The sequence below is a fragment of the Quercus suber genome, unplaced genomic scaffold (assembly GCF_002906115.3).
Source record: "Quercus suber isolate HL8 unplaced genomic scaffold, Cork oak 2.0 scaffold_273, whole genome shotgun sequence".
Lineage (NCBI taxonomy): Eukaryota > Viridiplantae > Streptophyta > Magnoliopsida > Fagales > Fagaceae > Quercus > Quercus suber.
In genome coordinates, this window is record NW_027069729.1 from 395,697 (window position 1) to 421,453 (window position 25,757).

Sequence of the window (25,757 nt, forward strand, 5' to 3'; positions counted from 1 at the left end):
TAACTAAATATTAATCACTCACAATTTGTGTCATAGAATTCCACACCGTGTAAAGAGAATACTAATTAAATACGCGAGTCATGATGTGCATTCTTATGGACTGGATCCTTCACCTCAAAGTTAGACCGTAAAGTGAATAACCTTTGACTATTTTTTTTTTTTTTTAATTTACTTAATAAAAAAAATTAAAGTAGACTTTGATTTTGACAAGGTCTAAATTAAAATTATACTTAATGTAATTGACAAAAGCACTTATCAAACTCATTTTTTTTTTTTTTTTTGAGTATAGTTCACTCAATTGCCTAAAAGGTTAATTGCACGAAGGAATCTGTACTTGCACACCCAAATTATCAAAACTTATAATCAGCACTCCAATCTTAACAAAGATTACATCACATCTAACAAGAAAAAAGATTACAGATTGCACCTAACTTGACTTTTCAAACAAATGTTTACTTGCAAGTCATAATTTATTCGTTATAATAACATCTACAAGTAACCTAAGTTGAAGCCTAACAACGTTCCCCAATGTTTGTGACCCCTCTAAGTACCAGGGGCTTGGCTTAATTATTCTCTAATTGAGTATTGCCTTATGATGGAATTATTAATCATTGCCAACCTCCTTTTATTGTTCATTTTTCTCTAGCTTATTTGATAAGCTTTTAAATTTTACATTATGATTGCATTTGGAATTAGCATGAAAAGACAGCTTTTTTTACTATTTAGCTTGTTTTTGTAACTATTCATCTTATATTGGCTACTATTTTGATAACTTTTGCTACTATTCATAGATCTAATTGTACTTTTTGGTACTATTCATTAGTCTCACTGTACTATTCAACACTTTTTTAGTTTTATCTACAGTATTTTCAACAAAAAATTTTCAATTTCAGCTAATTAAGCTTTTCCCAAACAGACTTCATATGTACAACTTTTTAAAACTACATTTTTTGAACTATAAATATGCTTTAACACACATTTGATATTAAAAAAAAAAAGTTAAATAAATTAATACAAAAAACACACTTCGTATATAGCTTAGCTGTGAAAAAAGTCATAATGAAAGTTTATGAGTAATGTTGGTTTCCAACATCCAAAAATCAATCTCAGGAAAATGTTTTTATGAATATGAATTATGGTACTACCTCTAATTTTCAACCAACCCAACTTGATATACTATGTTTCAGAATACTCTATATGTGAGTAGAAAATCAGGGGTGCAATAAAAATATACAATGAATATACTCACCAACCAGAGACACATGCCGCACTCTCTTGATGGTATACTTTCATGCACAAACAATCATAACTTCCATTTAGGGATGGCAATTTTTCCTCATATCCATTAACACATCCATGGACCGCTTAATTTGTGTAAGTCTTGACTCAACCCAATTAAAAATATGGGTTAAATGAGTAAAGACCCATTGAGGTAGTCCAATTAATGAGTCTTAATGGTTAAACCTGTCTTACATAGATTTCGACGCGTGTTCGACATTATCCCCCAACCGTTGACAGTTTTTCACTCGGCAAAGCATGTTTGGTGCAAATATGCAAAAAGTGTGTGACAATCTGCACAATTCTGGGGTGATGTGTGTGTGAGGCAATATTTCAACCTATATTCACTTTCAAAAAGTCTCCACCAATCATTGAGACTCTTTGGTGTAATTAATTACCTTATCTAATTGATTTTATTTCCTAATTTAACTAAGAAACTCCTAAGGGATTTTCAGTTAAAATAGAAAATAGAAGAATGTCCCAAAGTAGAAATAAAAAATTCGTAAGTTCGGTTACATATGGGGAAGGTGTTAGGCACCCCACAATACCTATCCAAAATATTAGAACCTCGTTTCAACTTTAATTTTAAACATCATCATTTAAAAAACAAATTTCAATATTTGGCATTTGGTGTTATATGAAAATATATATTATGCATGTCCAATAAAAGGAAACAAGTCTATCCTAAGATGACATTTGAATGAATGACATATATAATCTACCCAAAAGTAACTTGTGGATGCATGGCATACACAATCTACCCTTGGGAGACATGTAAATAATGAATGGCATGTATACTTTATCATAGGATGACATGAATTTATCCTAAGATAACATGAGAATGCATGACAAGTATATAACAATCTATCATAAAATGACATATGAATGCATGACATGTATAATCTATCCTTGGATGACATGTGAGCATGTATGCATGTGTAGAATGTATGGACATGTGAACAATTTATTTCAGAAACAAGATTAAAAAATGTAAAGTTGTGATTTATGTTTGTTTTTAGACCCCTTAAAACACAACTGGATTAACCTAATTAACAAGCCAAGTTATTACTTAGTCCAAATTCCAGATCTAGGTTATCACAATCAAACAATCATATCATGCATAAAAGCGAAAAAATAAATAACATAATGAATTGATGACCTAGGAAACCACACCGGTAAAAACTTAGAGAGGATTTATCCTAGTTATCCTCAAGGTATACTTGAATCCACTATAGAAAGAATCGAAGTTTTACAATAGTGACTTAGACCACTAACATCCTATTGCTACCCACCAGTAGAAAACTTACTGACACGACCACGGCAAGCTACGAGACCACGGACTCCTTCTTTCTTGGATTTTCCTGCAAATACAAGCATACCCGCTTTTGTATCTTTAAGTTCTCATAGCAGCAACTGAATGATCATCAAGTTCTTGAAGAAATCTCCTTCTTGATAATTCTAAGCTTTTGTGAAGGAAAGCTCTTCTCAAATCACACAAGAGATTCACACAAACAACAATATGAGCAACACTAAAACGTGGCTAGGGTTTGCCTTATATACCTAGGGCAAAACATAAAACTCTAAATGTTTTAAATGAGTTAGGGCTGAGTTGAAATTCTGCAAAAAAAACATTTTGCCCGATATTCGATCGATTGAGTTTAAACTTCAATGCACATACTTTGAGTAAGTTTAAACAAGACTAACAACTGTTTTGATCATGATTTGCCAATATTACACATTAGAGTTCTAAATACATTAGTTCCTAAGTCTTTAGAACCTAACAATTTTACAACTATGTATATGTTGGCTTTAATTCTGTGTCAAATTTAATTGTAATTTTGTTCAATCATTTCCCTATATTTTTGTGGGATTTTATGCAAAGGCTATATGTGAGAGTTTGGTGAAGAATCTGTGAAGAAGTAGTTTTCGTGACTTGCTCGTGATTGACTCGTGACTACTAAGCTGCAAAACAAGCCACATGAAAAGCACATGTTGGAATTTTAAAAGTTCTTGACATGATAGATTTTGCGACTAATTCGCAACTCATGCCAAGCGAGTGACCCATGAAACTCACTGCCTCTTGCTTTTTGAATTGTGACTTTTCCCATTCTTTTCCAACATTATATAAACACAGATTACCCACGAAATGTAAGAAGAAGAAGGAGTATTTTCAGAAGAAGCTTTTGAGAGAGAAACCTTAGCCAAACACATGAGAGTTAGAGATTGTTTTTCTCACAATCCTCTACATCATTTCTCTAAAGTTTCCATCTACTCCCACCTCTCCATTTACATTTACTTGAGAGGTTCTTAGCCCAAGTGATAACTAAATATTAATCACTCACAATTTGTGTCACAGAATTCCACACCGCGTAAAGAGAATGCTGATTAAATATGCGAGTCATGATGTGCATTCTTATGGACTGGATCCTTCACCTCAAAGTTAGACCGTAAAGTGAATAACCTTTGACTCTTTTTTTTTTTTTTTTTTTTAAGTTATTATTGTTTGTGCATGAAAGGATACCATCAAGAGAGCGTGGCATCCATCTCCGATCAATCATCACTCGCAATTCACCTTGCAGTTGGTGAGTATATTCATTGTATATCTGTGTTGCACCCTTGATTTTCTGCTCACATATAGAGTATTGTGAAATATAGTATATCAAGTTGGGTTGGTTGAAAATTAGAGCCATTATCATAATTCATATTCATAAAAACATTTTTCTAAGATTAATTTTAGGATGTCAGATCCTAACATTACTCATAAACATTCATTATGAATTTTTTCACAGCTAAGCAATATACTAAGTGTGTGTTTGGTATTAATTTAATTAACTTTTTTGAGGTTTTATTTTTATTTATTTTTTAATCAAAAGTGTGTTAAAACTTAAAAGTTTAAAAAATGTAGTTTTAAAAAGTTGTACATATGACCTGTTTGGGAAAAGCTTAATTAGCTGAAATTAAAAATATTTTGCTAAAAATACTGTAGATAAAACTACAATGTAGTTGAATAGCATATTGAAACTCATGAATAGTACCAAAAAGTACAAATATAAGATGAATAACAGCAAAAACAAGCTAAATAGTAAAAAAAAAAACTGCCTTTTTATGTTAATGCCAAATACAACCATAATGTAAAATTAAAAGCTTATCAAAAAGCTAGAGAAAAATGAACAGTAAAAGGAGGTTGGCAATGATTAATAATTCAATCATAAGGCAACACTCAATTAGAGAATTATTAAGCCAAGCCCTCGGTACTTAGAGGGGTCACAAACATTGGGGCAGGTTGTTAGGCTTTAACTTGGGTTACTTGTAAATGTTATTACAACGAATAAATTACGACTTGCAAGTAAACATTTGTTTCAAAAGTTAAGTTAGGTGCAATCTGTAATCTTTTTTCTTGTCAGATGTGATGTAATCTTTGTTAAGATTGGAGTGTTGATTATAAGTTTTAATAATTTGGGTGTGCAAGTACAGATTCCTTCGTGCAATTAACCTTTTAGGCAATTGAGTGAATTATACTTTTTTTTTTTTTTTGAGTTTGATAAGTGCTTTTGTGAATTACATTAAGTATAATTTTATTTAGACATTGTCAAAGTCAAAGTATAATTTAATTTTTTTTTATTAAGTAAATAAAAAAAAAAAAACAAAATGAAACAAANTTTTGTGGTGAAGATTTTGGCAGTTTCAGTTGAATTTTTCTATCTAGAGAATTGTGTTGTTGTAACATTAAACTATCATTTTGCTTAAAAGAACATTTCTTTAAGTTTGATTAGCTTTCTTTGCTTGATTATCAAGTACATCCAAGAGCTGCAGACAAGCATGATTATTAAATCTGCGCTAACACCTACAATTGAAAGAAATAGAATTGTAATAACTGACTATTTGTTTTCATACTATTTTTATAGCGAATAGTTGAATTCAGAATTCTCTTCCACAAGGACAATCAAGTTCTATAATTATTTTATGAGTTATGCTAACGAGTGTCCTTAGGGTACTCGTTAATAATTTATTTTAGAAAAATTTTGATACCACTTTTATGGGAAATGAAAAAAGCTGTCAAAATATAATTTTTTTTTTTTCATTTTACATAAAAACTTTCTTTAAATTGATTATTAACCAGTACCCTAAGGGCACTTGTTAGCATTTCCCTTATTTTATTTCACTAGAATTTTTCAATGGAATTTTTATGATTTTGAATTGATAAAGTCTAAATTTTCAAAACTTGGAAAATGGAGACTAAAGAGAACGTTTTTACAAGTTCAAAGGAATTGATTGAGTCTAAATTTTCTAGAACTTTGAAAATGGAGACTAAAGAAAAAGTTTTAACATTTTCAAAAATTTCCTTTCTTTTTTCCATACCGACCATGACCATTTTTTTCAAAACCCAAAAAAGTAAAAATAAAGAAGAGAAAAATCTCCTATTCTTGTGAGATCAAGAGTAGAAAATCATTTTATATATGACCCAACATTAATTAAAACTCAATTTCAGATAAAAAAAGTTTTTATGAAAGATGGTAGGGGCACAATTTTTTTCAAACATTAATTATGTTTGATATCATCACCGCATGGGAGTGATGATTATTTCATAAGTATAAGTGCTTATGAGATATGGAGGGAGGAGACAAGGGCTAGAGTTCAAGTTTCCAAGAAAGAATTTCACATATATACATTTAAATTAAGCCAAAGTAGAATTCTATTTCAGATAATAAAAAAAAAAAAAATCATATTTGACTCAGCTTGATGATACGACAGAAAGGATCTGAGGGTAAAAACAATAAATATATACATACAAATTGAGACGTTAACTGCTAGTGATTATTTATGAGTGGGGACACATGCGTTGCGGTCCAGATGGTATCCCTCAACGCAGAAATAATGATAATGTTCTGGTTCATTAGCACAATATTGATTGCCTGTATAGTTATATTGAGCTATTTAACATCGTATTTATTAATTTGTGCAATTGTAAAAATAATAATAATAATATTTAAATACCAATTTAAGTAACTTTATAAATGCTCTGTAATTAAAAGCAATGAGAAGCCAAGGAAATGAAGAACCCATTTGTTTCTGTAAGGTTGAATTTAATCAACCATCTAATTGGCTTTATTCCGTGACCAATTTACATGTAATTTAGCACTTAGTAACCCTGTATTTAGGTGGAAAATTGTAAGGGTAGTGTGTGAGAAGATGTGAAGAAAAGCTCAAGAGTGTGCAAGAAAAACAGAAGTTCGCGGCTAGGGCTCGCGGGTGGATCGCGATTGGTAAGCCGCCAAAAGCTGGCACGTGACAGGCACACTGGGAAGCTGAAGGATCGCACCAGCTGTCATGCTACAGGACAAAAGTCTCAAGCTGGCCAGGCCGTTACGTCGCGACTTGAACTCGCGACTTGGACAAGCCACGAGATCAAGTCGCCAATTTGCCCTATTTGGCAAAAACTGACGTTTTACATTCCCTTCTCACCCTACTATATATACACCCTTATACCCATCATATTGAGAGAGCTTCCAGAGAGAATTTATGGGAGAAAACCCTAGAGAAAAATAAGATTGCCTCATCCCCAATCTTCATCTAAGAGACTCTACAAATTCCTCTACTCTCTTCCTCTCCATTGTCATACCCTTGAGAGGTCTTTTACCAAATTCTTATCTCACCACACCCACATCTGTGAGAAGGTCCATTTGGTGCTTAGGGAAGCAGTTTGGGAAGGAACCAATATACATTGGTTGATGCTATGGTCAAGTAGCGGAATCCGGGAAGTTAAAGAAGAAATAGGTTCGGCGTAACCTCGTTGGAGCAAGAAGCTTGGAGGGCTTAGGTACTTGGGTAGATTAGGCTTGGAGGGTCTTCTGCTGTTCATGTATCCCAACTATATTCTTTAGTGGATTTTATCACCGCTTGGAGGGTGGCGGAGAGGTTTTACGCCAAGGACTTCGGTTTCCTCTTCGATAACACATCGTGTGTTGTCCGTGTGTTTGCATCTTTCTTTCCTTTATCTTTACCTTATATTTATTACTGTGGATGTGTTTATATTTGGCTTAGATTGTTTATCAATTCTGTTATAAGCTTGTTATCATATTCCGCACATTAATTGTTTGATATAAAGCTTGAATTGGTATTTTTGTATTTGGGGGTCTAAACGTTCAAGGGTGTTTCATACCCATTTTGAACTTTCAGTTTCACTATAAAATGTTTTCAGTCAAGACATTTTTAAGTTTTTGGTGCGGATATAAAATTTTTCAAATATAAACCATTAAAATTGGTGCCTTCCAACCACCCGATGAGGGAGGAGGGAGTTACTGTGATTTTGTAAAATGTTTTATCAATTATTAGTGCTTAGATTGTTAGACACGTTGTTGGGATTGAGGTCAATTGCTCATGGGCTATTTCCTCCACATACGTAATTCGCTTTGTTTTGGGCAACTTTCATAATCTCGTTACCAGTTGCCCAATCAAGAACCATGTGAAGGGTTTCATTGTTTCGTAGACTGATAAGATTATCTGAGGAGAAATTGAACTTGTCTTCTCAGATTATAAAGGCAAAACTGCAAGGATTGAAATCCCAGACTTTTGTGTGGTTATCGTTAAAGCTATATGCTTTAAAATCAATCTGTCAAATCTTGAGGAATATCCATTTGGCAACACCCAATCCCAGAGCAAGTCCCATTGACTACATTTCGTATGTTATTACATCTGGACGGGAAGCTGATGGAGAAAGGGTTCATAGTTCAGATTACCATTTAGGTATGCATAAGTTGTTGGGTGCAGGGTAAGTGTCACAGACTCACAGCCAACACCCACGAGCTGGGAACCAAGAGTTTTGGTTTCTTGCTTTCCAGAGGCTTATTTGACTGACTCGTAACAGTCAATTCCGTTATACATCATGATGTCAATCTCGACTTGGATTGAAATGCTGTAACAACGACATTTCCAGTCATTGGTTGAGTTTGGCCGGGCGAGGTGCAGTGGCAGCTCCACTTGTATGTGAGGGTGGTCCTAGACCACCCTCACTTGCCAAATTATTTTTATTTTTATTTTATTTATACTTAGGAAAAAACATTATATAAATAATTAGTTTAAAATAATCTATTCTGTGACCACCCTGATTTGAAAAAAATGTATATATATACTTACAAAAAAAAATTATATACTAAATTAACATATTTTGACTACCTTAATAAAAATGTTAAACACTTTGACCTGAGAATCACAAAAATTTGGATTCGACAAAAAATAAGAGTAATGTTATATTAACAATATTTTCATGATAAACCTGATTGGGTAAGAAGTTACTAATTTTAATTTGAGTTTAATATTGACATATTGTGCCTATCAATAACAACTTGTGGCATAAGATTTGTTATAAAATTGTTATAGTCACTTTATTATTTTCATATTAGCATTTTAAATTTTAAATTTATACTTTATCTCTTATTAGTTTTTTTTTTTTTTTTTCTTTCTCTTTGCTAGTTGCTAGTAATAAAAAATTGTAATATTTCATATATTTGCGTGTTTTTTTTTAATTACGTTAGTATATTTAAACAGTCTCTGTATTAGATTTTGTATGATTTAAGTTTTTTAGTAACTACCCTAAAATATTCCTAGATCCGCCACCGGCGAGATATCACTATTAATGGAAAAATCTCTAGCAATTTCTTTCAGTTGTGTGTGTCTAGTGTCTGATGTTTATAATCTTTATCTACAACTATAAATGTTAGCCCTTTTGTAGTTGTACTTTAGTTATATAGTATATTATAAACCTGATTTAAAACACAATTATTACTATTTTTGTAAGTGTTTTAATAAATATTATGGATAATGGAAAAGTTTTTGCTGCATTTGTCATTATTACTGATAATATAATCACACCAACTAACAGCCTCACTATTTTCCAGAAGAGTACATATTTATGGGTTTTAAGAGTAATATGTTAGTACGAGCTTCATAAAGATGCTGGACTTTTTAAAGGCATACGTAAAGGGAAGACCCGTTAAATATACGCGAGTCTTGATGTGCATACTTATGATTGGTTTTGTGTTTACCCTTCACATCTAACTGATCTAACATGGTAATAGGTAGACCATAAAGTAGACCTTGACTTAATACCCAAAAAAGAAAAAAGAAGAAAAATTAAGTGAAGCTTGACCTTGACAAAAGTTTTAAATTATTATTGAAAAAAGTTAATAGTTACCTAACAGCATTAGTTTAGAAAGTATTTTTAAAAACTTTTTATAGAAAAAAAAGTAATTAACTTTTTTTTACAGTTTTTTATATCTCTAATAAAATTTTAGTATTAAAACTTTTTAAAAATAATCCATTAATAAATACAAGATTAATTATAGATAATTTTAGTATCAAGATAGAATGCAAGTTAAAACTTTGTTGACTTAAGATTGATTTAAGAAAAAATATTTTTTTAATCATGAAGATTTTCTTTCTTAGAACTTTATCATATTTAACATGGCCGCCAACAAAATGTATCTAGCTCTACCACTGCATACAAAGGCATCTAGAGTTTCTCAATTGGAGATTTACTGTAGTAGTAATTATATTATGCATCCGGTATATATATATATATATATACACTCTCATAACATATGGATATCTTGTAGTTGTAGGATCACTATTTTGTTTGAGAAATGATGCATATGGAAGACAAAACATACTGATGATGCATGAAAATCATTAGTGAGTTGTTGGCTCCAAATCACGCTAATGGGCACCTGCAGAACAAGAACATAAGGACCAAACAAAAGGCACCGGCGTGGTACTGGCCAAAGACCCTTCGAAGATCAAGTTAGTGAATGAGAAATATCTAAGAACTCTATATTGAGAGAGTTAGGGATTTTCTGCGTACTTGAGGAAAAAGGAGGTCTGATGCTTATATGGTGGTGAGTAGTGAACCAAGATCCTTCGGAAGTAGGGATTTTTCCTTGTAGGGAAGATCTGTATTAAGATTTTTGAGATTTTAGGATGTCTTTCCATATGAGGAAGATATGGGAGCATAGTAAAGTCTTTGTGTGTGATGTGTAAGATATTCCCATATATGAGTATGTGTGGGGATCAAGTGAGGCCACGTGGGATCCGTCGGCTTCCCTCTTTGTCAATTTAAGGTCTTCTGTCGCTCAATGATCCTACGTCGGTTTTGGGAGATGCGCCGGTCAATTTTTAGGGGTACGTTGTTCGCATTGTCGTCGTTCTGAGGCCTCCATCAGTTTCTATGAGGCTAACGATCCTATAGGTGTTTTTAGCTTCCACAGACATTTGTTTATAGGTCTTAATTTCCTTGTCAAAAACAAAAATACCCCTATCAGCTCGCCCTTACTCTGTGATTCTATCGGCTGTAGCTAATGGGCCTCAAAGTAATAAGGGTATTTATGATCGTTAATTGAATGTTTTATTGAAGTGTGTCATTAAATGGCTTAGGTAGCCCTTGGTTTAAATGCTAGGTGACCTGTGGTACTCATTGGTTGGCCTCATTTCTAATCAGAAGCGTCGCTTCGTATACCACGCCCATTCTTTCTATAAATATTCCTTCCCCCACAGTTTATTTTCTTTACTTTATTCTTACTTCTTGAGAGTTCAGGATCAGAGCTACTCCGTCGCCATGTCATTCTGTCATTTCCGAGCCGTCCGTCACTTTGAGCCATTGTCTACCATCTTCGTATGTCTCTTCTCCTTACTTTATTTTCTTATTTTTCTATATAGTCATCATTTATTTAGAGACCCATTGAATAGGTTCTTAGAGTACCTCTGTCGCATGTAGGTGAATAGATGTTAGGTAATAGAGAAGCGACGGGTGAACAATCATCATCAGTCCATGAGGGTGCGGGTAACGACGAGGTCTATCCGTCAAGGTGTGAGCCTGTGGAAGATTTATCCTGGTCCCTAGAAAGGGAACCGTCTGCTTACTCCCCTGCCGAGGAGGAAAAGGTGGAGTATGAAGAGGATGAGGGAGAAGGAGAAGAAGAAGAGGGTGACAAGGGGGAGGAGGAAGAGGAAGAAGAAGAAAAGGAAAGAGAGGGAGGTGATGAGAAAAGGCACGTGGAGGGTGACGGGGTTGTAGGCCAAGTAGACAATAATGGCCATAGGCCCTTTATTCTCCCTAGATATGGATGGTGAACAACTTTTACCCAACTATGTCCCAGAAGGTTTTTAAAACCCTTCGCGATCGTCACCAAATCCCTGAGCACATTCCCCTTTGTTTGCTAAGGAAGTTTGAGAGGTGCTACTCAGGAAAGACAGCAGACATTGGCATGTATGATGTCATGTTTATCGTGAGGCCGAGATTGCCGCTAATGAAACTGCACCGTCAGCAAGCCAATTATTTAGGCTTGTCCGTTAGCCAACTTTCCCCCAACGCTTGGAGAATCTTTATTGATGCTGAGGAGATATGGGTCATTTGAGTTGAGGGAATTGTCGGGTTACCCTCGACGAGTTTTTTTTATTGTTGTAAACCCCAACAGATTTCCTCGTCAAAGGGTATCTACCACTTTCTAGCTAGGAAGTCGTCGCTTAGGTTGGTGTCTGACATGCCTGACTCTAATAAGAATTGGAAGAATAGGTAACTTTTTTTCTTTAAGGGATAGACTGGTTGTGCAGACCTGAGAAGTGGGACAACATACCCGACGGGTTTGACAATACTTGGGGTATTATCAAGGAGTCTAGTGAGTCATCGGTATTTATTCCTTATTACCTCGTCAACTTTAGTTATATATCTAACTTTCTGCTTTTTGCTTTTTAGCTCAAGTCTGTTTGTAAATAACTGACAAGTAGGAGAACTTCCTTAGGCGAGTTTGGGCGATTCCCTTTGAGCAGAGGAAGTGGAAGGACTTGGTCACCCTTGACATCACTGCCAAAATCTTCACCACAAAAGGGATCAAGAAGGCAACCAATAAGTAATTATAATTTTTTTTTTTTTGCTGAATAAATTATTAATAATAATAATAATTTTTTTTAATAATAATAATAATAAATTATTATAAAACTTTAATCATTGGTCGGGGAGGTTTTGGTATTGTTTATAAAGGATTTTTATTAAATAATAGGATCGTGAAATCCAAAATGGTGAATTAAAGTAATTATGAGCAATTCATCAATGAGGTAGTTTTCCTTTCCACAATTAATCATAAGAATGTGGTTAAATTATTGGGTTATTTGGAGATATCAGTTCTTTTAGAAGTCTATGACTTTATACCTAATGGGCTTCTTTGAGTACAAACATAACGAAAGCAAGTATCCACTACATCGTGAAAATTTTGTCTTAGCATAGCTATAGAAATAACTGAAGTGGTATCATATTTACTCTATACCGCTCGTTTTAAGAAAGCCTCTTCTTTTTAAAATTAAGCAGAAGATGATGCGTTCTTTGGATTAAAGGCTCTTAGGCCGCTCCATATATATATATATATATATAACATTTTAGAGTAGCATTAAGGAAAATATCTATATACTATGAAAAAAAATAAAAATAAAAAGGTAGACCAGATTTGTTCAATACATTATGATGAGTTTTCTTGTAATTTAGACCAAAGTGACAATTCTAAATTCAACACTTTATAATAAAATAGAGTTTATTTTGTTGCTTATGTAATTAATATATTTATCGTACATATATAAATAAGTATCAATCTCTTTTTTTTCTCAAAAAAAATCTCAAATCTCTTTTTTTTTTTCTTTTTTTTAAGCCTTAAATATCAATCACTTTAATTCACTAATAATCCATGCAAAAATTAAAAATTGATATATTCTCATGTTTTATATATTTATTTGAACGATTTAGATATACCTATAACTTTGATCACCTTCATATATAAATAAATAAAATTTTGATTATTATGCATAGAAAATGTTGTAACTTCCCATCAACTTTGATGGGGCGTGTCCTGTTATAATTTCTTCCAAGTCAAATAAAGAACGTTAGTTCTCAAAAAATTAGGGGTATTAGGTTTTCAATCACCATCGCACGGTCACTTTGGAATTATATTCAAAACATGTGTTGAGGACTATCTAAACGTAAATTATACAAACTTACAATTCTGTAATTAATTGAATTAATTTTCTGATTAATATTATAATTTTGGGAAGGTTCAACTCATAATACTTATGCTGAAGTAAAAGCCTAAAAAAGAGCTAACCTTGTCCTTGGAGATCACAAACACTAAGCAGGTTGCTAGGCTTTCATTTGAGTTACTTGTAGATATTATAGAAAGCACGTGACTATTAGTTTTAATAACAAATTCAACCAGAACTTGTGCTATTGTGTGTTGTAGTGTTAAAGTGGTTCATCCATGTGAAAATCAGAATTCACCAACCACGGTTACATATATTATCAAGTTATGAAAAAAATTATAGCAAATTCGGTAGTCGAGAAAGAAATGATAATTCTTAAACCATTAAAAAAAATCACCGTTGAGAATTCAATGTATTCTTAATCACATTCTAGTAAGATTAACGCTACCCTCATAAATCATTTTACAAACTGTTTATTTAGAAAACTCTTTCCATTTCTTATCTATACTCTAAATTTGACATTTTCCATCCAGTAATTGTCAAAGTCAAGGATGTAAAGTGTAAACACAATTCCACCACAAACATGCACTTCAAGACTCGTGCATTTGAGTTACCTTATCTTTGCGTATGCTTTTAAATAGTCCATCATCTTTACGAAGTTTCAATACACCAAAACATTAATCTTAGACATTCTTCTGGGAAAAATAGTGGGGCTATGGTGTTCCATAGGATGCTTATGCAAGTCATCTGGGTTGGTGTGATATTATCAGCGATAATGGCAGCCACAGCAACAACATTTCCATTAGCCCTACCTAACTGCCCCGACAGTTGTGGAAATGTAAAGAGGAGACTTGTTCATCACGTTTTGGACTCCACAGGAAGAGTCCTATAAGGAAAAGACTTCCGCATCAAGGAAGGGATGTCAATCTCAAGCCACTATAAAAGCCCCAATACCCTCATAAGCCGAGGTACGCATAATTGACCCTCTCTAGCACTCTAGAGTTGTGAGCATACTTTCTAACTTAACCTTCGGAGGGTATTTGGCCGGCACTACACCGGTGCTCTCTGTTAGGTCCTCTTTTCTCTGTGCAGGTGTCGTTTCGAGGGTACGAGCATTGTGCAATTCACTGTTGATTTTTTCAGCATCATCAATGAGTTTTGTTGTAATTTAGACCAAAGTGACAATTCTAAATTCAACACTTTATAATAAAATAGAGTTTATTTTGTTGCTTATGTAATATATTTATCGTACATATATAAGTAAGTATCAATCTTTTTTTTTTTTTTAAGCCTTCAATATCAATCACCTTAATTCACTAATAATCCATGCAAAAATTAAAAATTTATATATCCTCATGTTTTATAGATTTATTTGAACGATTTAGATATCCTTATAACTTTGATCACCTTCATATATAAATAAATAAAATTTTGATTATTATGCATTGAAAATGTTGTAACTTCCCATCAACTTTGATGGGGCGTGTCCTGTTATAATTTCTTCCAAGTCAAATAAAGAACGTTAGTTCTCAAAAAATTAGGGATATTAGGTTTTCAATCACCATCGTACGGTCACTTTGGAATTATATTCAAAACAAGTGTTGAGGACTATCTAAACGTAAATTATACAAACTTACAATTCTGTAATTAATTGAATTAATTATCTGATTAATATTATAATTTTGGGAAGGTTCAACTCATAATACTTTCGCTGAAGTAAAAGCCTAAAAAAGAGCTAACCTTGTCCTTGGAGATCACAAACACTAAGCAGGTTGCTAGGCTTTCATTTGAGTTACTTGTAGATATTATAAAGAGTACGTGACTATTAGTTTTAATAATAAATTCAACCAGAACTTGTGCTAGCTATTGTGTGTTGTGGCGTTAAAGTGGTTCATCCATGTGAAAATAAGAATTCACCAACCACGGTTACATTTATTATCAAGTTATAACAAAAATTATAGCAAATTCGGTAGTCTAGAAAGAAATGATAATTCTTAAACCATTAAAAAAAATCACCGTTGAGAATTTAATGTATTCTTAATCACATTCTAGTAAGATTAATGCTACCTTCATAAATCATTTCACAAACTGTTATTTAGAAAATTCTTTCCATTTCTTATCTATACTCTAAATTTGACATTTTCCATCCAGTAATTGCCAAAGTCAAGGATGTAAAGTGTAAACACAATTCCACCACATTCACTTCAAGAGTCGTGCATTTGAGTTGCCTTATCTTTGCGTATGCTTTTAAATAGTCCCATCATCTTTACGAAGTTTCAATACACCAAAACATTAATCTTAGACATTCTTCTGGGAAAAATAGTGGGGCTATGGTGTTCCATAGGATGCTTGTGCAAGTCATCTGGGTTGGTGTGATATTATCAGCGATAATGGCAGCCACAGCAACAACATTTCCAATAGCCCTACCTAACTGCCCCGACAGTTGTGGAAATGTAACAATTCCATATCCCTTTGGCACAACTGAAGGTTGTTACCTCAATGATACTGCTAATATTTATGATGGGTATTATTTTATCAATTGTACTACCAACGCACGCGACCAACCTCAACCAATGATTTGGAACCTCAACGTTACAAGCATTTCCATGGAATTTGGTGAGATTGACATCCAGATGTCTAACTCAATTGACTGTTACGACCAGTCTGGTACGCCTCTTTCACCGGACAACACGGCAACTCTCTATGTCCCCAGTTTCACAGTTTCTGTCACCAAAAACAAGTTTGTGGCAGTCGGGTGTGACACTTGCGCATACCTTAATGGTTTTCTGAACGGTCAACCCTCACTCGTACGCTGCCAGTCCACATGTAATAACACACTGAGTGTAGTCAGTGGGGCATGCTCTGGGATTAGGTGTTGCCAAATGGATATTCCTCAAGATTTGACAAATATTTATTTTAAAGCCTATAGCGTTAAAAACCACACACAAGTCTGGAATTTCAATCCATGCAGCTCTGCCTTTGTCATCCAAGAAGACAAGTTCAATTTCTACTCAGATTATCTTATCAGTCTACAAAACAATGAAACCCTTCCCATGGTTCTTGATTGGGCAATTGGTAATGAGACGTGTGAAGTTGCTCGGAAAAAAGCGAATTACGTATGCGGAGGGAATAGCACATGTATTGATCTCAATTCCACCTGGTCTGGGTACCGTTGCCAATGCAGGGACGGTTACCGCGGGAACCCATACCTCAAAGACGGTTGCCAAGGTATTCAATATATCTACATATCTACTACCATTTTTTTAATCAAAGAAAGAAAATTAATGAAACACATTTCAACGAATTTCTAATATATATATTATGTGGCAATACGTTTCAGGTTTCATTTTCGTTTCAATAGTTTGTGATTGCTTTTGATTGTGGTTCTCCTAAGTTACATAAAAATTGATTTTTTTTTTTTTCAATTGCAGACATTAACGAATGTGATGTTAAGGAGCCCAATAACTGCACAAGCAATCAATTTTGTGTTAATGATGTCGGATCATATCATTGTTCGTGCTTGGAGGGGTACCACTTGGACGGAGAGGCATGTGTCCCCAATCAAGCTGTTCCTAAATTATCACTAGCAATTAGCCTCACTATTGGTAAGTTATTTAGTTGCTCTTTGGCAAACATTTTGCTTTAGTTTTTTTTTTTTTTTTTTCCTTAATTTAACAAAATTAGCTTTTTTGAAAATTAATTAGCTTTTAATATTTGTTTGGCACACATTAGGCTATTTAGCAAAAAAGCAAATATACATAACCACTATATAAATAAGTTACTAGAAATACAGATAGATTGAGTTTTAACTTTTAAATGTAAGATCATGTAAAGAATGACTAGTAGTCATTGTTCCAAAAAACAAGAAGAGACATGATTGGTTTGGGGAAAATAAAGGAAATTTTAGGACACGTTTGATATTGTAACGATGATTACACGTATTGTAATTATGGAATCTTTTTTACAAGGCCCACAAACCCTTTAAATGCCTTTAACGTGTCATTAGCCTCATTGATCAATGTTGTCTAGTGGAAAACATGTACAGATACTAAAACGTAGAATAAAATATTCTTTATTAAAATGCATATTTAGGCTTCGTTTGGATACATCTAAAAACTGAAAACTGAAAACTGAAAACTGAAAACTGAAATCTGAAAAACACTATAGCAAATCATTTTTAAATATGTAAATAGTACCGTGGGACCCATTTTTAATAAAAAAGTTGCTGAAAAGTGAAATTTGTGGGTTCATAAACAGTGAAATTTGTGTTGAAAAGTCAACTATTGCGGCTACTATTCATTAATCAGTAGTCGCTACAGTGCTGCTACAGTAAAATTTAGCTAGAAACGCGTGAAAAAAAAAAAAAAAAAAGGCTGAAAAAACGCAAACGTCAAATGTAACGTGCCAGCCAAACGAGCACTTCTTGGGATAAAATAGAAGCTTTTGTTTCATAATAGGGAGATTTAGGGGGAATTTATTATTGTTGTTTAAGTAACAGTTTTCAGTGTTTAAACAATATTAAACATAATTTTACATACTTTTTTATCTACATATATTTCCACAAAACAATAATAACATTATTATAAATCTCTTATCAAACAGACTCTTAAGATTTCATATACAACTTGAGAATAAAGTATGTGAAATTTTGTACTTTAATTGACACCTCTTTATGTACAAAGTGTTTGGAGATTTGAGGGAGAAAAGATTCTAGCTGCAAAATTAATAGCATATTATAAATATCTCAAAAAAAAATTTTGTGAAATTTTGTATTGCAAAACAAAAAAAAGGAAAAACAAAAAACCAATAAATCAATATAAATCAATCGTTTTCAAAAAATTTTGTGTAAATCTCTTGGGTCCCATAAGTTATAACAAAAATTTGGGAGACCTGTTGTGTTAGCCATAGAACCAGGTGCGATACGGGACCACAATGAGCAGGCAATCATCCTGAATTTCTGATGCTTTCTCAATCTTGGGTCCCCCCAAATTTGTAACCTAAGCTCACGGTCAACCTACTATAAGTCCGAAAAAATAGAGATGCACAATTGGAAAGGCCCATGTTGAGTTAGGACCAGAACCAAAGCCCATCCATAGCATTCCTTTTTTTCTTCTTCTTTTCTCTCTCTTTTTTTTTTTTTTTTTTTTTTCCTCAGGAAAAGAAAAAAACTACTAGAAAGACAGGGATGCAATACCATGGAGAATCTGTCAGGTTTATTTAACTTATTTTTTAAAAAATATTTTATTTAGAAAATAAATTATTTAAATGTATTCTATGTCAAAAAAAAAGTGAAAATTTAAAACTATGTCTAGTAAAAAAAATAAAAAATAAAAAATAAGAGAAAACAAATAAACCCTAAAGCCAAACTAAATTAGGAATTCTAAATCGCATATCAACCCCATAGTTCATAATTTGTCACCTAAATTATACTTTAATATCCATTTTGAACTTCAAAATTTCTTTAGAAAATTTGATTAAACAGATTATTTATGCGAAAATAACTTTTAATAGATAAACTCAATTTAACAAAAAACAGTATCATTTTCTAGCTTCTGCTTTGTACCGAACTATCGTTTGGTTCATGCAATAAGTACTTTAATGCCTAGATAAATTTTAGAGGGTATTTTGCACGTTATAGAACCTGATAAACAAGAAACAATATAACCAAATTTTAATTATTTCAATTTAGGAAAACTTTAAGAGCAAAAAACCTAGTTCAAAGCTGAATAAAATATATTCTTTAAAAAAAATTAATCAATTAATATTAACATGGTCTTATTTTATATTTAATTTGTATAAACTCATGTTAGAACAATTTTTTAGTGGGATTATGTATATGAAAATGCTAAGTATAGTTTCTTTAGGTGTAGTTCATTGTCAAGAGCTTTCTAGCTTAGCTGATTAGCACTATTTGGTATTTCTAAGGGAGACATATAAAGTTCAAATCCCCTCCATTTCAGGTTGTAACTATCATATTATCAAACAAAAAAAAAAATTGTACTAAGGTTTTGCCTTTTTATTTATTTATTTATGAAAAGATACATATAAAAACACAAAAAATTAAAAACTCATTTTTATAGAGTAAGCATTTAAAAATAACTTAATGAAAAACTAGTTTTTATTGGAACTAGATGTATTGTTGGTAATGTTCCCAAGATGATGATAATGCTTTGTTCAAGGAAGTCAACATTGTATTAGTACTAGTTGTATATATTGTATCGGCCATAAAATTAGTATCGTAATCTTCTAAAATGTACTGACTAAAGTATAAGGTTGTACTGGCACATACCAATTATACCGGCAATTTTTTGGGTATTTTAGCTAGAATTGATGCTTATCTTGGTGAAATATTTATAAAACAAATGTTATAAACCATGTTATTTAAGTTAATACATTTGGTTAATGTAGTTAGGATAATATTTAAGCTTACAAAATGTGTGGATTTTAAATAGTATGTTTTTTAAAAAAGAAAATATATATATATATATATATAGTAACTCCTAAAATAGTACATCGGTATCAAAAGGTTGTAACTATCATATTATCAAAAAAAAAAAAATTACTAAGGTTTTGCCTTTTTTTTTTTTTTTTTAAATGAAAAGATACATATAAAAACACAAAAATTTAAAAACTCATTTTTATAGAGTTAAGCATTTAAAAAGAACTTAATGAAAAACTAGTTTTTATCGGAACTAGATGTATTGTTTGTAATTGGCCCAAGATGATGATAATGATTTTTTCAAGAAAGTCAACATTGTACCAATATTGGTTGTACTGACTAACGTATAAGGTTGCACTGGCATATTCCAATTATGCCGGGAAATTTTTGGGTATTTTAGCTAGAATTGATGTTTATGTTGGTGAAATATTTATAAAAACAAATGTTATAAACCATGTTATTTAAGTTAATACATTTGGTTAATGTAGTTAGGATAATATTTAAGCTTATAAAATGTGTGGATTTTAAATAGTATATTTTAAAAAAAAGCAAATATATATATATATATATATAGTAACTCCTAAAATGGTACATCGGTATCAATTAGTGTCAAAATATTTCATTTTTCATACCAAACCAAAATGACTTTTGGTATAAAATTGACTCCCTTGACATTACTGCATTTGTCTAACACCCTTGACCCAACTGATTATATTTTATCCTAGTGTGTTATTTGGACTTTGAACTCAATTGTTTCCTTAAAAAAAAAAAAAAAATTAAATAAAAAAATTTTTGAACCTTTTTTTTGAGAAACTTGAAACTTGATCTTTAGATTCTTTAAAAGGTCTTGAGTATAGATTTACCTAAAGTTATATGCAAAGCCGATTATGTGAAAGCAAAATTTATATTTATCAATTATATAAGCTTAAATATTACATTATAGTTATTCCTCATACAAAGTTACAAACCACCAATTACCATTTCATATTGCCAATATCATCATTTCGGACACTGGTGTAGCCATCGATAATCATAACAGCAATTTTCCAATAATTATCCATCATAGATAGCCGTTGTCTAGTGTTGTTGACATTTGCTTTGTATATTCCGTTTTACATTGATCACGATCCTGTACACATCTTATTGTTGGGGAGATAAACACCTTGGGAAGCTATCTTAAATAATTAATATAACATATAGAGACACACTTTAACCCAAAAGGTCTAAACCCAATGGGTATGTGCTCAATTATGTTATATTAACTACTCATTCTTCTAACATTTATTCAATGTGGGACTTTACTCACATGTATATACCCAACAATCTCTCCCTCACGTGTGAGTCTCTGCCTCTCTGTAAGCTTCAAGACCTCTTTGTGGGTCATGAATAAGTCCTACTTGCTCCCCCTTGCCTAATGGGCTTTTTCCTTCACTAGTGCATCATCCATGGGCTTTCATGTGTCAACCACACACATCTTTTATCCTCCATGGGAACCTCGCACCTTATCGTTGTCTAGCATCATTGGTAATAATACTCCTTTGTTGGCCCTTTTCCAAGATCATTTGTGTGGGCTTTATGGGCTTGTTTGGTGTAATATACCGTCCTCGCTCTAACTGCGAAAGGGACCCGCCCTGCTCCATTTGCAAAAGGGTTTTAAGTACACACACACCCCTTTCCCACTCCAACTACGAAAGGAATCTTGATAACCTTGCCACCTTTGCCCCACTCCACCATGAGCTCTGATACCACTTGTTAGGGAGATAAACACCTTAGAGAATTTCCTTAAATAATTAATATAACATATAGGACACACTTCAACCCAAAAAGCTTCAACCCAATGGGTATGTGCTCAATTATATTATATTAACTACTCATTCTTCTAATCTTTATTTAATATAGGACTTTACTCACACGTGTACACCCAACAATATGCTTATTCAATAGTCACAAATTACGTTGTAAATTTGTAATTCACATATTGATTTAGTCATCTTTGTATAATAGATACGTTAAATATTTAGTTCATACCATGTCAAGGTATTTGCCATTACAAACCTAAAGACAATGGGATTGACAAATATATAAGGTTAGAAAGTTGTTCAAGGTGAAAATGCATGTTTCAATGTGTGCAGGTATTAGCATTGGCCTTTTACTATTGTTTGTGGGAGGTTCTTGGATATATTGGGGATTGCAAAAAAGAAAGCTCATCAAGCTCAGAGAAAAATTCTTCCAACAAAATGGTGGCTTATTGTTACAACAGAAACTATCTAATCGTAAAGGGCCAGTAGAAACAGGCAAGATTTATAGTGTAGAAGAGCTCAAAAAGGCCACCAACAACTACGATGAAAGTAGAGTCCTTGGTCAAGGAGGCTATGGAACAGTTTATAAAGGAATATTACCAGATAACAAAGTGATTGCTATTAAGAAGTCCAAAATTGGTAATCAGACCCAGATCGAGCAATTCATAAATGAGATAATTGTGCTCACCCATATTAACCATAGGAATGTGGTTAAGCTATTAGGTTGTTGTTTAGAAACAGAAGTGCCCTTACTAGTTTATGAATTCATTTCAAAAGGGACACTTTCTGAACACATTCATGATAAAGGCTTATCATCCTTACTTTCTTGGGAAAAACGTTTGAAGATTGCTGTAGAAACTGCAAGAGCACTTGCGTATTTGCATTCTGCAACTTCTATGCCAATTATACATAGAGATGTCAAAGTTGCAAATATATTGTTAGATGATAATTTCACAGCAAAAGTGTCTGACTTCGGAGCTTCCAGATTGGTTCCTCTAGATCAAACACAGTTAAACACTTTGGTGCAAGGAACTTTTGGATACTTGGACCCAGAATACTTCCATACTACCCAACTAACAGAGAAAAGTGATGTGTACAGTTTTTGTAATACCCCAATTTTTGCTTTTATGATTATCCCCGTACCTTGTTATTTTTTTATATAAAGTTGAGGTACTTTATGTGTGCGCACAGTAAGATGAGAGTAGACAATTTTGTAGTGCTACAAATAGGTGAGAAAATTAAAGTTTTAGTGCAAATAATTTGGTGCGACAATTAAAATTATAAATAAATAAAAGGGAGATGTTTTATGGGCCTCTTGGAGACTGAAGAGATAAGTTCAAGTGGGTTTCAAACTCTGGCCCACTACCCCACTAAGCCCACATCTTTGATGTGTTGAATATAAGGCGGAGGAAAAACTAAATTAGGGTTTTATCACTAAGGAGGCTAAGAGGTGTTTTTCTTTGGAGTTTAGAACACGTACAATTGAAGAGACAGCCAAAGAATTCCAGGTAAAAAAAAAAAAAAAAAACTGAAACTCTTTTTTTGAGAAACTTGATCTTTAGATTCTTTAAAAGGTCTTGAGTATAGAATTACCTAAAGTTATATGCAAAGCCGATTATGTGAAAGAAAAATTTATATTTATCAATTATATAAGCTTAAATATTACATTATAGTTATTCCTCATACAAAGTTACAAACCACCAATTACCATTTCATATTGCCAATGTCATCATTATGGACACTGGTGTAGCCATCGATAGTCATAACAGCAATTTTCCAATAATTATCCATCGTAGATAGCCATTGTCTAGTGTTGTTGACATTTGCTTTGCATGTTCCGTTTCACATTGATCACGATCCTCTACACATCTTATGTGCTTATTTAGTAGTCACAAATTACGTTGTAAATTTGTCATTCACATATTGATTTAGTCATCTTTGTATAATAGATATGTTAAATATTTAGTTCATACCATGTCAAAGTATTTGCCATTACAAACTTAAAGACAATGGGATTGACAAATATAAAAGGTTAGAAAGTTGTTCAAGGTGAAAATGCATGTTTCAATGTGTGCAGGTATCAGCATTGGCCTTTTACTATTGTTTGTGGGAGGCTCTTGGATATATTGGGGACTGCGAAAAAAAAAGCTCATCAAGCTCAGAGAAAAATTCTTCCAACAAAATGGTGGCTTATTATTACAACAGAAACTATCTAATCGGAAAGGGTCTATAGAAACAGGCAAGATTTATAGTGCAGAAGAGCTCGAAGAGGCCACCAACAACTACGATGAAAGTAGAGTCCTTGGTCCAGGAGGCTATGGAACAGTTTATAAAGGAATATTACCAGATAACAAAGTGATTGCTATTAAGAAGTCCAAAATTGGTAATCAGACCCAAATCGAGCAATTCGTAAATGAGATAATTGTGCTCACCCATATTAACCATAAGAATGTGGTTAAGCTATTAGGTTGTTGTTTAGAAACAGAAGTGCCCTTACTAGTTTATGAATTCATTTCAAAAGGGACCCTTTCTGAACACATTGATGATAAAGGCTTATCATCCTTACTTTCTTGGGAAAAACGTTTGAAGATTGTTGTAGAAACTGCAGGAGCACTTGCGTACTTGCATTCTACAACTTCTGTGCCAATTATACATAGAGATGTCAAAGCTGCAAATATATTATTAGATGATAATTTCACAGCAAAAGTGTCTGACTTTGGAGCTTCCAGATTGGTTCCTCTAGATCAAACACAATTAAACACTTTGGTGCAAGGAACTTTTGGATACTTGGACCCAGAATACTTCCATACTAGCCAACTAACAGAGAAAAGTAATGTGTACAGTTTTGGTGTTGTTTTGGCAGAGCTTTTGACTGGTAAGAGGGCACTTTCGTTCGATAGGCCTGAAATTGACAGAAATCTAGCAAAGTTCTTTATTTCTGCTGTGAAAGATGATCGCCTAGTTCAAATTCTTGAAGATCATATTATTAATGAGGGTAATATTGAGCAACTAAAGGAGGTTGCTAATCTTGCAAAAAGGTGCTTGAAAGTGACAGGCGAGGATAGGCCTTCTATGAAGGAAGTGGCAATGGAATTGGAGGGATTTGTTATCATGGAAAAACATCCTTGGAGAAATGCTAGTCTCTATACAGAAGAGACTGAGTACTTGCTTGGTGCACCTACTCAATCATTTAGTATTGATGTTGGTCCCAGTTGTTCTTCCAGTACAGTTGCTGGGTATGATAGCATAAGAAACGAAGCATTGAAACCGTTGGATGATGGGAGATAATTAGTTAATCCACCGTAATATTCTTGCATCGCTTGAGGCTAAATTATTGGTGTATCTATTATGCAATTGAATTTATGTATGACAATATATTTGAACATGTTATAGACTGGTTCATGCTATGTATGACATTATACACATGTAGACTGAATAAAATCTGGCACAAGAACAAAGGAACATGCATTTCCCCAGATATGTCTAGGTGGTATTCAATATCATCTAATTCATACTAATTGATATTCTACTTTGACAGGTTGAGACAGATCCCATCGAAGGCCTTGTATAGGTGAGCAATCATGCTGCCTGCAGTTGTCATATTTTAAAGAGATTTAAATATCTGGCTATAAACTTCCGTGGGAGCTATGAAATTATAAATTTAACAAAGAAAATAGAAAACTGTATAACAAGGGATAAAATGTGGGCTTAAAATTCAACAATAAAAATTTTCTTCCGAGTCATATGAAAATTGAATAGGCCGAATTTACCCTCAGGCCCCATGGTGGTCACTTAAAATTCCATGCCTTATTGGCAAACTTTGACTTTAACAGCTGAAGAATATCAGTTATGTCAACAAAGTTGGTTTTTTCGAGGGTCAAAACCCTTTAAAGAAAGTATTAAAAGCCATTTGAGGGTCTAAATGACCTTTGAAACAAATGCATTCGAAATAGAAATTACAATGGCCTATGTGACCCTCAAAACAAAAATTTCGACATCCTACATGACCTTTAAAACAAATGTTTTATCTTTACGGAAAATTGACGACCCTCAAAAAAATTCAAAAATAAATAAAAGTACAATAACTTTTTTTTTAGTCTCCCAACCCTTAAAATAAGGTTTTTCTCTTTTAAGAAAAATAAATAAATAAATAAATAAATTACTCACAATCGCACACATACACTTTAAAGAACCACATATTACAAAATCTATATTATACCAAAGCACAA

General features: G+C 32.9%; 1 protein-coding gene and 1 pseudogene across 1 annotated transcript; both read left to right on the top strand.

Annotated features, from left to right (window-relative positions):
* Nucleotides 1–11,400, top strand: part of LOC136070943 (putative wall-associated receptor kinase-like 16) — a 28,429-nt pseudogene extending 17,029 nt beyond the window's left edge.
* A 4,160-nt stretch (nt 11,401–15,560) lies between these two features.
* On the top strand, nt 15,561–24,959 carry LOC111995778 (wall-associated receptor kinase 1). Its single transcript, XM_065781626.1, has 4 exons — nt 15,561–16,518; nt 16,722–16,895; nt 21,862–22,437; nt 24,182–24,959. Exons 1-4 carry the CDS (start codon nt 15,621–15,623, stop codon nt 24,814–24,816), a joined length of 2,283 nt encoding a protein of 760 aa, XP_065637698.1. The 5' UTR covers nt 15,561–15,620; the 3' UTR covers nt 24,817–24,959.
* The last annotated feature ends 798 nt before the right edge of the window (nt 24,960–25,757 follow it).